Source organism: Scomber scombrus, chromosome 9 (genome assembly GCF_963691925.1).
Source record: "Scomber scombrus chromosome 9, fScoSco1.1, whole genome shotgun sequence".
NCBI classification, from domain to species: domain Eukaryota; kingdom Metazoa; phylum Chordata; class Actinopteri; order Scombriformes; family Scombridae; genus Scomber; species Scomber scombrus.
In genome coordinates this window covers 6,954,784-6,968,081 of record NC_084978.1, presented here as the reverse complement: position 1 = coordinate 6,968,081, position 13,298 = coordinate 6,954,784, and the positions used below count along the sequence as shown (strand labels likewise).

The window sequence follows — 13,298 nt, the reverse complement described above, 5'->3', positions numbered from 1 at the left end:
ACACACACACACACACACACACACACACACACACACACACCACCACCACCACCACCACCACCACCACCACCACCACCACCACCACCACCACCACCACAGGACTCAAAGTCAGCTCTGACCACACAATTTCCTTAAAAATTCAAAACACTGATATGCTGATGTGATACAACCACTTAACAGCATTAACTCCTGGCAGCACTAAAATGCACAAATTCCAGTCTCAAGTTATCTTTTGGAAATGGAAGCTGTTACCAACTAAAGCAGGAATGAAGCTATAAATCACAACAACAACAACTTCGATTCTACTAAGGATTCTTTTCACTCCCCTTGAAACACTGACAATCCAATCAGTGCCATAAAATATGTGCCGGAAAAAAAGAGGGGGAAACTGGGGGTGTGACTCTAATAACCCTCCAACAGGACTGTGAATGAAACCTCTGCTTGACTAGGAAATAACACCGGATAAAGCTGGATTGGATTGTAAAATAACATCAGAGAGCTAAAACTCACACTGGAGTGAGAACATTATAATCACACTGGACTTCTGAACTGTAAAATAGATAATAGCTCATAATCCTCACCCTTGCTACCTGACACCAAGTATAAAAGTTGTGGCCCCAGACTCGCCTGCTTGATAAAGCCCCTGTACACTGATATTATGTCCTTCATGTAACTTGTTAACTGTAATGGAAACAATGCTCGGGCCGTGGCAATGCCAAAGAGAAAAGGGACCAGATGGTGTGAAAATTCTTCTAAGTAAAGTTGGTGGATTATCCTAAATGACTGAGACATTGTTTTTGGAAACAAAAAGTGGCACAGATACAGTCCCATTCACCAGGACTGTACTGTGGTGCAGGCAGGAGTCTCAGAGGCAGATATTTCAAAGCATACAGGTTTTATCTACATGTCCCTGGGACTTAATGGGCCTTAAACAGAAGAAATGTTGAGCTAAGTAAAAACCTGTGCTGCTCATTTAATTTATGGCTATTATTAAAGAGAAGATGAAAAAAACCCAGAAGCAATAAACATTTATAATCAGAAAAATATTAACAAGAAATTGCAAATGCTGTAAGTCCGATCGATTAGCTTTAAGATTTGATTCATTTAGAGGAAGGATGGAAAAAGAGAATTTGGCTGCTTATTATGGGAACTGAGAAAAACATGAACTAAGGTAAAGACCTTTCCGCTGAGGTGACCTTCAGGTGATTTACAGCCTCCCCGGAGGACTCTGCATAGGATTCGGGGAGGCTATAGGGCAGAGGCTCACTGCTCCTCCTCAAGCATGACGCATGGACCTCAATGCAAAGTGTGGAGGGAGTCCACTCCTCTTTCTCCTGGTCCGTTTTACTCTGGTTCTCCATCTCAATCTGTGTCTGGGGTTCAAGGGGCAGGGCGGGGTACAGACTGGGGGACACTGGAGGTGGGGTGTCTATCCTAGGGACCTCATTTAAACTGTTATATCACCCATTTACATGCATCACACAGGGAAGGAAGATGTAATCACGGCGGAGCAAAATGAGCAACAAAGACATGACGGTTACGAGACATGGAACAAGCATGAATGTAATGAGGGATGAGTGGGTTCACAGAGGTAGAAGAAGACAGAAAGAGGGGAAAATGGTATGGCACACAATGCAAAGGAAGGAGATGGAGGAGAAAAAAAAAAACAATGAATGAAAAATCAATGAATACATGAATCTTGTTGAAACACCATGGTGGATGAAGTTAAGGGGAGAAATGAGTGACAAATTAGCAGCACACACTTGGTGATGTGATGCACATCCAGTCCAGTATATCCACCCACTCCCAGTACTGTTTAAGAACATGCAGAAATTATAAATATGGCTTTTAAACAAATGTCTTCAATCGCCTGATGTTGTATGTCAATGCAGTTAAGTTAGGATACGTCAAAACCTTGAAAATATCAGCCTTCAAAAACTAATATCAGTCAGACTTCTCACACTTCTATACACTATATACTCGACTGAAGCTGCACATACTGATGCTACGATTGATTACAGCACATCGAAGAATCCACTTAGCAAGCACATTTTTGAAACTTCTACATGGGGCGAGCCAAGATAACGATAAAACACTTCACGAAAATCTGTGATAATCCGGCGTTCTTATGATGACTCGCCAAACCAATAAATGCCAATAAGACCGTTAGACTTAAATCTGCCTCATTTTTGTCTGTGTGGCATATTTCACACGTTCGCTTCAATCAGAGTTCGAGCCAATGAAAACACACATCTGGCCTCCATCAGCCACTCCCACATGTACAGAACTGGACAGAGAGAAACAATCAAAAGTTGAAAAGTTTGATTCCAGACATCTGCATTTTGACACAAGAGACAAAAATGGATAAACACAAGATGACCTCACAAGGATGTCGATGGGGACTACAATATCAGTATTGAACGATAAAAGTAGATATGATTTGTTTTTTCCCCCCCAAGATCTATCATCCAGTCAGTGCGCTCAGTTTATTGTCTACCTCCACCCATGTTTAAGTCCTTTGTGTTTAAAATTACTCATGCAAATTTAAAAGACACGAAACAGATGGACGCTAGATCATACTTAATAAACTTCTTCTGATCAAACTGCATTTTCAACTAAAGCAGAAATACAATACATTTCTCTGCCAAATAAAGTTGCAACATTCAAGTCATGGTAGTACACCCTATTCCCAAATAACCAGATTTATTACGCAACTACACTCCTCCTCCTGACAACTACCAGCAACATTCAAGACCTCGACTGGCTCAGCACTGGAGGTACCACCCATCTTTAAAAAAAAATATCATCAGATATAAAATGTGCCTGTGTCAAAGTTTACAACAAATTCACAGAGGAAAGCTTAACATAAAGGCTTGTTTTGTTTAGGAAATAAGGTCTTTATGTTCTTAGAACAAAAACAGGATTATGTAATGGTACATTTACAATACATTTATTATGTATTGCTCAAAAAACCCTGATTAAAGCCTCCTATGCAGAATGTCCTATTTTTCTATGCAAAGGGGATTAAGTATTTAATTGTATAAGCATTTGCAGACTTAGTACAGAGTTCAGTTCAGTTAACAGATAAACTTTATAAAGCAATCACCACCTTTTTTAAATGTCCTTTTGAGTAACCCAAATAGGCAAGAAAAGCTCGATCATTACGTTGTTTAATTCTGTCATTTTTAAAAAAGTTTTTCATTAGGCCACAAGCCACACTCACCTGAAAGGTCTGTCTCCCCCTATAGGTGAAGTGGCTGTACTCCAGCTCTTGCGTCCTCCCTCGTCTTTGTCGCTCTTCTTCTTGCGGAGCGGGTTTGGCAAATATCCACTCTGGTTGCTCCTATTGGGCAGGTACTGGTTAAAAGGCATGGCGGTCCGGGGCTCGCTGACTGAGGTCCGCCGCGCCAACATGTCGTCTTTACGGACGTCTGGCATCTTCCGGTGGGGGGCGCCGTCGGACTCTGAGTCACTGCCGCGGCCTGTTAAGAGGAGATGAAATGTTAATGAAGATATTTGTTAGTTTCATGGACTTTTTACTATAAGGGCATCACAGGAAAATCATCCTGCAGCTGATTTGGTCATAGTTGAACTTCCAAAAACTCAATTCCACAATTAGCAATACAATATTTACTCTCTTTAGAGAAAAAATCAGCCATTTAAAAAAAAAAAAATTGTATAATTGAGGAGACTTTTTTGTGATTTAGAAATGTGATGAGGGATGAACTTTTTACAACTGAAAGGAGGTAATTTTCTTGTCATTCTTTGATAGGAGACATTAAATAAATGCTTAGTGCTTGCAATTACTTTTAAATATAATTGAGGAGGCAAGTCATCATTATAGTGAAGTGACTGGATGTACTTGATTTCCATTTCTTTAAGTCTATAAGAACACTCTGATGACTGTAAAACAAAGTAACTCAAAGGTGTGGCATTATATCTTTGTGTTACAGTTATTATTACAAAGGTTATTTAAACACAATTTTGTTTGCAATTCTATACACCCCTCAATTTTCTCATTTAACATGCTATTACTTGCTATTAAGCAGTCTAAGTAACAACAATGTCTCATGTCAAATATGTTCTGTTACCTTCTGATTGATACTGTGTATTAAAATGAACTGTGATTGCCCTTTAAATATCCCAGAAAGCAAGAAGCACCCAGATTGCTGAGTCAGAGTGAGAGAGAGATAGACAGAAAGGGAGGGTGAGATAGACACAGAGAATAAATCCAAAAATAAATTGGAGAGAGAGACACTTGACTGAGGAATCTCACGGCGGCTAACCCGGATTGCCAATCTCTGCAATAAATATCACTTCAAATCTGTAAAAATCTTTCCTATTACATCATATAGGCCTACAAAACATTACAGTTTCTGTTTCAGTATTATTATATACAGTGCATTCCAGCGGCTGAGCATAAATCAACACAGAGCAGCTTGATGGGCTGTTTTTTATGAAACAAAGCAAGACGCATAAATCATCACTAAATTTGTATTGTGCAGCTTCTGCTGCCTAAATTCTAGCCTACAATTCGGAAGAATTCACTTAGCATGCCACTGTGTCTGCCTGTATCATTTTTTAAACACACTGTGAGCTCTTTAATGTCAGTGGCAACACCTGGCTTTGCAGACGTGCATTGCTCAAGGACTTTCCCTGCTTGGCGTCTTAAATTCCTCACTACATTTCCAGTGTTGTGTCACCTTCATTTAGATGTTTTTTGCTAATAGCCCAAAGGCAATATGTACGACAGCAGGTAATAGATACCTTCAGTCTTACTTCACTCAAGGTCTCCAAAAATTCCTCTCCAAGATGTTCAGCACATGTGCTACTGGAATCCCCCCTCCCTGAATATATGTGTGTACTCAATCTACGACCCATTTCAAACAGATCCAAACCTTAAGTTTTGAACTGATACATGTGGATGCAGCCGCAGCTCCCACTGGAAACACACGTCACATTTTGAACTTGTGAAAACCTCTTCTTCTATCAATAAACTTCTTCATTTTTATGTGGTCTGAAACAGATTGACAGATCAAGGTCCAGAAGAGGCCTTGAGGTATCTACACTTCCAAAAATGAATGGTTCAATTATGACTCTTAACCCATCAATTGGAAACATGAGTGACTCCAGTATTCAAGTCTTTAAGGAACAACATATGTCTTCGTGGGGCGATCTCCTCTCTTTGCACATATGGTAACACTGAAGCTTGAGGGGAACGTTCATCATGGTTCAGTGCCATACTGTACCAGGGCTTCACAGAAAACTATTTACATCAATAATCATCAACATCATGCTACAGGAAACATAAAAGCCATAGAGTCTTGTTAAATAACTGAAAAGATGGAACAGACTTACAAATGCAGAGTGATAGTCACGCCCCACAAATTTTCTAATAGTAATAAAGTGAAATAAGTGATGACACTTTCTGGGATTGTATTAATACTTTTTTTTCTCAATTATTTGACACAGATCTTTTTAAGCAGGATGAACAGAAAAACTCTGCAATGAGTCACATGTGCTGGTTTTCACCACACTGAGAAATCCCTGAACAGATAAGAACAGTTGGATATCAGCAGCAACTTGGATCAGAGCATGAAGGCATGTAGCTGTGAAGTGGTGTTACAACCCTTCACAGATCTGTATCTGCTGGACTTCAGGGATTTCTTTTTTAACAGAAAAAGGAAATTATCTTAAGGACATTACTCAGTTTATTCTTACAAGCAACCGTTAACTAGCAATGGGTGTTGTCCTGCAAAAAAAAGAGAAGGACAGGCTGTACTGTAGGAGCACCAGAAGCACAAAGTGACTCATTTATCAACACTGTATCTATCTACAAAACTTGGCTCAAACAAAAGAGCATTACCAATATTACATTTCTCCAAGAGATTGAATTAAACTCGTCCCCCTTAATTACTGTCAGGGTGAAGTCAATCTGCGGAGATGAATAGAGAAAGGACTTAAGGTCAGAGCAGGGAAGAAAATGGCAGAGCACAATTTCGGTGAATGTTAATAAATGGATGCTTCTGTTCTGGGTGAACTCAAAGTGCTCTGTGATTGGATGAAAGCTGCATTGTTATCCGCTAATCTTGTCTGTGCCTCCCGGGGCCTGATCTGAACTGTTTATATTATGATAACCAGAATAGTGGATGTGCAAAATCTGATCAGACATGCAGATTTCTATAAAACTATTGAACCACATGTGTAGATTGTGGCCTCTGACTAACATCTTTATCCTCCTAAAATGTGCCTGAACCGCAAAGTGGATCTGACAGTAATAAATCCAGAAAATACCCAAAGGAAATTCCAACTTCAGACAATCTTATGTTGCACTATATCATCAATCTGTAATGTTCAAAGCATTCCAGGATATTTTTTTTATTACATGCGGCCATTTAGTTCTTTGCTAAGCCCATTTCTCCAACCTGCCTTATTTTCATCGGTTAGTAATTAGTTTCTTAATTTTAAAACGACTGAGCTTGCTGCTTTTGATGAAAGGTGGGTGTATGGGAATAGAAGCAGCTTGACAATATGACTAATCAGCTGTGGGTTATGAATATATATATATATATATATATATATATATATATATAGGGATATATATAGGGTGGAGGGATGGTGGTGATAACACTTGCATCACATGAATTAGAGGGGGTAAAACAGTGTCTTTTGACAGCTTTACATTCTAGTCAATTAAGGCTAATGTAGGAGGTGAAAGTGGTGTCTTTCTGTCCTTTTATGGATTTATTACATAACCATCAAAGTGCAAAAATGTGACTGTTTAACAAGCGTTAATCTTTTATTTAAAAACCTATGGCTGCTTATCTGCAAGGATGAGAAAATACATGACCAAACAATACGGTTAATTGCTTGGTTTTTTTTAACAGAAGTGTATTTTTTCCCTTCTCATTTCCCCAAAAAGTTTAACATAACCTTCCAAAACAACAACTACATTTTTGGATAGCTTGATTCTTGGTGACAGCAGCTTCGGAGATGGCAGTTTCCTTTGCACTTCCCTCAAAACAAAAACACAGTCAGACAGGATGCTTGGTTTTTGCTCCGTGTTTTCCCACATGCAGTTCAGAGATGAAACACGCATTACGCTCTGCGATGGCTGCCGTAACCTTTTATAGGCTGTCATTAAAATATAAAAGGGTGACATTCAAACACAAGTGTCGCAATCAACAGCTTTCAATGGCAGCATATGGTCAGCGTGGCATTAAAAAGTATTTACTGTATGCGGCCAACCCATATTTAACTTCAGCACAAAGTAGAACAAAAACCTTCACAGCTGTTTGCAGTTTATGCTTGAAAAACCTATTATGTCTTAACACTTCTGTGAAAATAAAGTTATCATAGAGTGAAAGACACAGCAATGTGCAGAGATAAAATGCATATAATTTAATCCTTATGTTCAGTTTTAGTGTCTAATTCTTTATTATATCCACCAGTGTGGCTCTGTGTGTTTGTTAATACCTGAAGAGTCTACTGGCTTTTGAATCTCACAGCAAACACTGAAACAACCACCCTAAAAACAAACTGAAGATAAACTTAATTTGGCAGGTGAATCTAGAGAAGAAGGGTTAGAAATCAAAGTGAGAAATACCTATCTGGCACCGTTACTGCGCAGCCTTTATGGAAAGTTGGCTGGGAGACTCCTCACAGATAACATGAGCCTGGTGTCATGACAACTGATATATAATAGACTCATGAAATAGTGGATGAGGGAGGTAAAAAATGAATCATACAAGGATTTCCTTGTACAGTACTTGAAATCTGAAAACAAATTCCTGGAAAACTCAAAAATCTTATTGCCAGGATATATCATCTCAGGAAGTCACATTTCGTAAACTTCATTTGATGAGTTTGCATTCCAAGTATCGAGTCTGAGTTTCATTATGATAAAGATGGGGATGTGTCCTTTGTTCTTAAACTGAAACCATATCAGTTTCTGTTATCCAGTGATCCCTGACAGATCTGCCAAGTGTCAGATCAAAAACCCCCGGTGCGAGCCATCATTCAAACAACCGCACTTCCCTCTCTTTCTCTTCTTTGTGTCACACGCTACATCACACCGCTTCATCTCTCTGTAAGTGCTGTCACTCACCATCTCGCACCACACTTCAAGAGAGCGCCATCAAAACAGCCGTAGTCCAGGACAACGGGCTCAAACACTGAAGCACAGAGACACCTTTGTGTTGATGTCAATGGCAGGACTGGAAAGGTGTCACATATAGTATGAATGGCGAGCCTCGACAAGCACAGTGGCTAAGGCTCCCGATTGTTCATATAGTGTATATAAATAGACCCACGCAGATGCAGACATAGATTCAATTACTGTGCAATAAAACAGAAATGCGGTTATATGCAATTTTGGAAAGTATTGGAAAAATCTGAGCAGAAAATGAGGAGGAATAAAAGATCAAGAGGAGGAGAATTTAATTATTTATCACCCTGTTACTTGTCTAAAAGGAGGAGGGATAGTTATGTACTGAATGAGTGAAAGTAAAAGGGGGGGGGGGTGTTGTCTTAGTATATCTTAAAATGTCTATGATAAGCATTTATCTGATTTTAAAACAGCTACAACTGAGCAGGCCGGGATTCAATGTCTCACATTGTTTAAACCACAGCTATAACTGTGTCAATTTTATCCTCTATAAAAAGGAACACAGATCTGATATCTTAACTGCAAATTACAACATGAAATTGCGCTTCTTAATCCCTGATCTGTATCTGTGTAGCCGTCTTACCACTTATTTCATCACACAAGTCAGAAGTTTTCCATGTTTCCATTAGGACAAATGAATCTAATGTGTCTGTCTAAGATGTCATCTTGGTGGAGTCTGTGTTACCGTGACATAACGGAGATGTGTTCAATCACAAAAACAGATGTGACCACATTTGTTTTTGTAGTTGGACTCGTGCATGATTTTTGATATTAGTTATTTCAGACTGACATCAGATATGGATGATGCTAGTGCAGATATGAACAGATGTGAATGAAGCTTTCCAGCAAGGAACATGTGGTGCAAGTGTCGTTTTTGTCATAGATTAATAAAGTGAATCCCTAATATTTTAAATCTCATATTTTAATATTGTAAATGTTTTACTTCTGCAATAGGTGTGGAGCAGTTTGGAGCATATGCAGGCATTACACAATAGGCCTTCACAGCATGATACATATGGCTGAAATTAAAACAATGGCTATGTGTACAAAGTAATCTTTCTATCAGAGTTCCTGCCATGAATATGAGAAAGAAATACCTGCCCTCCCATGTCATGATCGACGCCCCACAGAGGCAGTCACATAGTGTTTCCTAAGCCAGCTACCTAAAAAAAAAAACCAACAGCTTGGCTTCAACAAAAAAAAAAAAAGGCATTGCACTGAGATCATTCACTTTATTCTTTCAGATAGCCTTTGAGCAGCTCTGGGCGTTGTCCTGCAAAAACACAGGGAGCAGAACAACAGGCTTTACTACAGTAACACTGGAAGGACAATGCACCTCATTCATCTCTATAATGTATCTGTACACCAAATTTAACCCAAACAAAGCGGCCCGTACTGAATTACTTCCCTTCCACAAGACAAATGGCTGTAGCTAAAATGACACAATGCTCATTGAACAGATTTAACCTCCAGCCTTGTATTTTTAGGAACGACCTTTATAAATTCACATCACACCGCCATAATCACTTCTGAACTTGTACAGTATGAGTTCTATGTGAATATGAGGGTGTTAAATAAGATTCCATCCTACCATCGCTGCTGCCGCGGGCGACCAGGACGTCTGGCGACGGGGTCTGTCGTGAGCGTGAGCCGAAGGAGTCCAGGCTGTCGAACGAGTCCTCGCGGCCGTGGCGTGGCGGGGAGAGGGAGTCGCTGCGTTCGGAGTCCCAGCAGTCGATGTAGCCACTGTCCCGGATGCTACGTTTAGGGCTCTCTGCCTCCTCCACCTCCTAAAAATGTATGGAAACACACCCAGGTTGCATCAAATGGACAAATGTGTGTAAAATGCATGGAGAAAAAAAAGGAAAGAGACATGACATTTGGTGCATATTAATAATTAAACATGAACTGACTTTGTGTCTGGTCAAACAATACCTGAGGAGTTTGTTCATGTCCTCATCACCATAATCATCACACCGTATCTCTGCAGTTCTCCAGCATCTAACCTCTAAAATCTAATTTACTTCTCTTGTCTCTTGTAGATGAACTTTCGCTAACCCTCTCGCTCTTTCTCCTATTGCTTCTGTGTTATGTCATCTTTTTCTCTGCTTGAATCCCCCTCTATTACTCTCTCTTCACCTCAGGGACCCCTCCCTCCATCTGTCTGCAGCCGAAACATGTCTCTGCAGCTAATGGAAGGTGGGGAAAGGCCTTTCCTGCCTAGTAAAAGACTTCCTGTTTCTGACCCCTGTGCAGTCTGATTTGTAACTCCAAACTACATATTATGATTTCAGCTAGATTCCTTCCACATATTTTCTGTATATCAAATACTGTACATCTTTCATACACCAAATGCACTTGGGGAAGTAATGACATCATAATGTGGAGGTGTGCCGGTCACATTTTCTGAATAGCAGAAAACATCTGCTTGAAAATGCCATTGACATAGCTTAATTCACAAATCAGCTGTCAAATTTTAGTTTTAGTTTTTTTGTAGTTGCCTAAACCTAAAACTCCAAAACCATGCGTTGTATTTAAAAGTGCTTTAATTTACCCAACTTTAAAAAAAAAAGAAAAAAAAAGCGGTAAATAGCTATGCATATTTTTGGTTTATTGATCCAGATTTAAAAAAAAAAAAAAAAAAAAAAAAAAATCTAGGTTCCTCTAGTGGTGTGTGAAAAAAAATTTTTTTTCTTAATTTGGGTGAACAAACCCTTTAACTGATGCACTTATCTTAAGCTATCAGTGAGCAGCAAACGGTGCAGCAATGCCTCACCTTCACCTGCTTGCATTTCAATCATCATTTTTTTGAAGTTCAGCCTCTATTTCATCATCTTTAAAAGAGGAAAACTGTGCCAACGTAGTCTTGAATATGTGCACCCTATGTTCTTTCCTTGTCCCCCTTAATTTTTTTAATACCTTTTCAGTTTCATGGAAATGTGGCTTTATTTTGGTCATCTGCAACGTGTGGACATCTGGGAAAGTTATTTTGCTGAGTTGGCAGTGATTTCTCAGTTTTATAGAACAGAAAAGGGACGTCACAATGTGGAATAAATTGCATAAGGGTGACATCATGGTAATGACCAGTACATAGTACGTGTATGTATAATTGTTTTTGTGTGTGTGTGTAAATGTGTGCCTTGGGGGCTAGCTACTGCTTTTCTGTCTCTTTGCGTCAGTAAAGAATAAAACCAGGTGACTGACACTGGAGTCCAAACTGACAGAGGTCATCACTGGACCTACAATGAGGCCCTTGTCCTTTGCCTGAGATGATTTCATAGAAGTCTGGGTACATTTACTGACTACATTAGTGAATCTCACATAAGTTATTCAGGAGAACGTGTGTGTCATCGCCTCAGGTAACTCAGAGATTTGGTCACCGCAGGGATCAAACACCTGATCCTCTACTTACAGGATCCAGCAGCCTCTCCATCACTTACACCTCATCACCTGCGGTTGCTAGGAGCTTTTTAACACAACCTCATGAGCAATCACTCACTGCATTATCCCTGTAGTTTAGATTTGTACTAAACATGACTTGCCGAACCTTTCGCATCTGTGACAGCAGGCCCTCAAACTCTTTCAGGTCCAGCGTGGGCCCGTTGTAGGAGGTACAGCCGTTGGCAGCTCGACCCAGCCAGTAGATGGTGATTAGAACCTAAAGAAAACAATTCATTTTATTCCTTTCGGTCAAAGATTATGATAACATGAAAGGAGGAAAGAAAACTGCACATCAGTCTGCTGAGACTCAATGAACCACGAAGCACAGCTGTGGACAGAAAGTTGATTAATTATTAAATGCAGTAAAAAGTGGAGAAACCCACCAAATCTCCCATTTATAATAATAGCAGATATGTATGTGATTTTTCAGTCACATTGAGGTTTCATCTGGTAGAGACACTTATTTTTATTCACTGTCCTTACACCTTTACAGGCTCAACTTCTGAAAAGTAATCTTTACAATACATTAAATGTGTGTTTGTGTGTGTTTATGTTGCCCAGATTCATTAATCAATAAAAGAAAACAAACTTACTACTTGTTTTTTTTAGTCATTACCAAATTGAGACCCCTGATTAGTAGATTAGGAGAGAACTGTTTTAGCCAACTCTTTTCCTATTCAAAACAACAACAACAACAACAACACAACTCATCCAGAAATCCTGACTTCATGTTCACCAGTGCAGTCTACAGTCTTCATAGTGACGCCCTGGATCCAGACATACTGTCCATTACACTTCGTCACAACAAACAATTCAGCTTCAATTTAGCCAGTTTTTTTGGAGCTTCACCAAATTTGACCACAAAAATGAGTAAAACTGCATAACATTAGAGTACTGCTCTGATTGCCAGAGAAAAAAACAAAACAAATAAGTGAGCATTTGTCGTAGGTGCACAGGCAAACATGAAACTTCACATGTCTTCTAAATAGGGGATTGATAATATTTTGTCAGCCCGTATGGCTTAATGGTTGTATTGACGGAAGGTATGAGAGCATGAAGTAAACACTTCAAGCCCTTTTCCACTCTGTTCCCTTCACTTTCCCCCTACAAAGCAACACAATCTGGTTTCCTGGCTATTACAATCCAGCCTCCTTCAAACAAGTTACATGTTAGCTAAGGCGTTCTGCACAAACACGACAAGACCTGCTACATTCAGGGCCTGAAGTGATTTATATTTGCCTTTAGCTAGCTTAGCGGTCAATGCATAAATTGTTGGTCATTCTCATCTTCTTCAAACACACTGCCTGTGTATAATCAGCAGTAGAAAGGGGTCAATGCTTCTTCCTTATTATCTGATGTCCTGTAGTAACACTGCAGTGTGAACCGCAGCTTTCAACATTCACTGTAAGTCTATTTAGTGTCAGCTAAATGCCTAAAATGCTAAATGCACAGAAAGACTCCAGGGCAGGGAGCTAACACAGAGCTGCACCTTTAACACTGTTGGCCCAGTGTTCCCAGCTATATTTACTGTGTCCATGTCAACCGGCACTCCACAGGGATTGCTCTGATAAGAAAGCTCAGCATGGCTTAATGTTTCAGTCAAACTGTCACTGCAAACATTCTGCCGTTCAAAGACACGTTGAGGAAGAGCAAAGGATCTGCTGATCAGAAAAGGCACAAAGCTAAACAG

General features: G+C 39.7%; 1 protein-coding gene across 3 annotated transcripts in view; it reads right to left on the bottom strand.

Annotated features, from left to right (window-relative positions):
- Positions 1–13,298, bottom strand: part of LOC133985822 (LIM and calponin homology domains-containing protein 1-like) — a 95,467-nt gene that overhangs the window by 21,895 nt on the left and 60,274 nt on the right. For all 3 annotated transcript variants that reach the window (XM_062425536.1, XM_062425537.1, XM_062425538.1), the window contains 3 exons: positions 11,715–11,825; positions 9,759–9,957; positions 3,224–3,482 (listed from right to left, as the gene is read on the bottom strand). In XM_062425536.1, the coding sequence (XP_062281520.1) occupies positions 3,224–3,482; positions 9,759–9,957; positions 11,715–11,825 (569 nt within the window). The remainder of the gene's footprint in view (positions 1–3,223; positions 3,483–9,758; positions 9,958–11,714; positions 11,826–13,298) is intronic.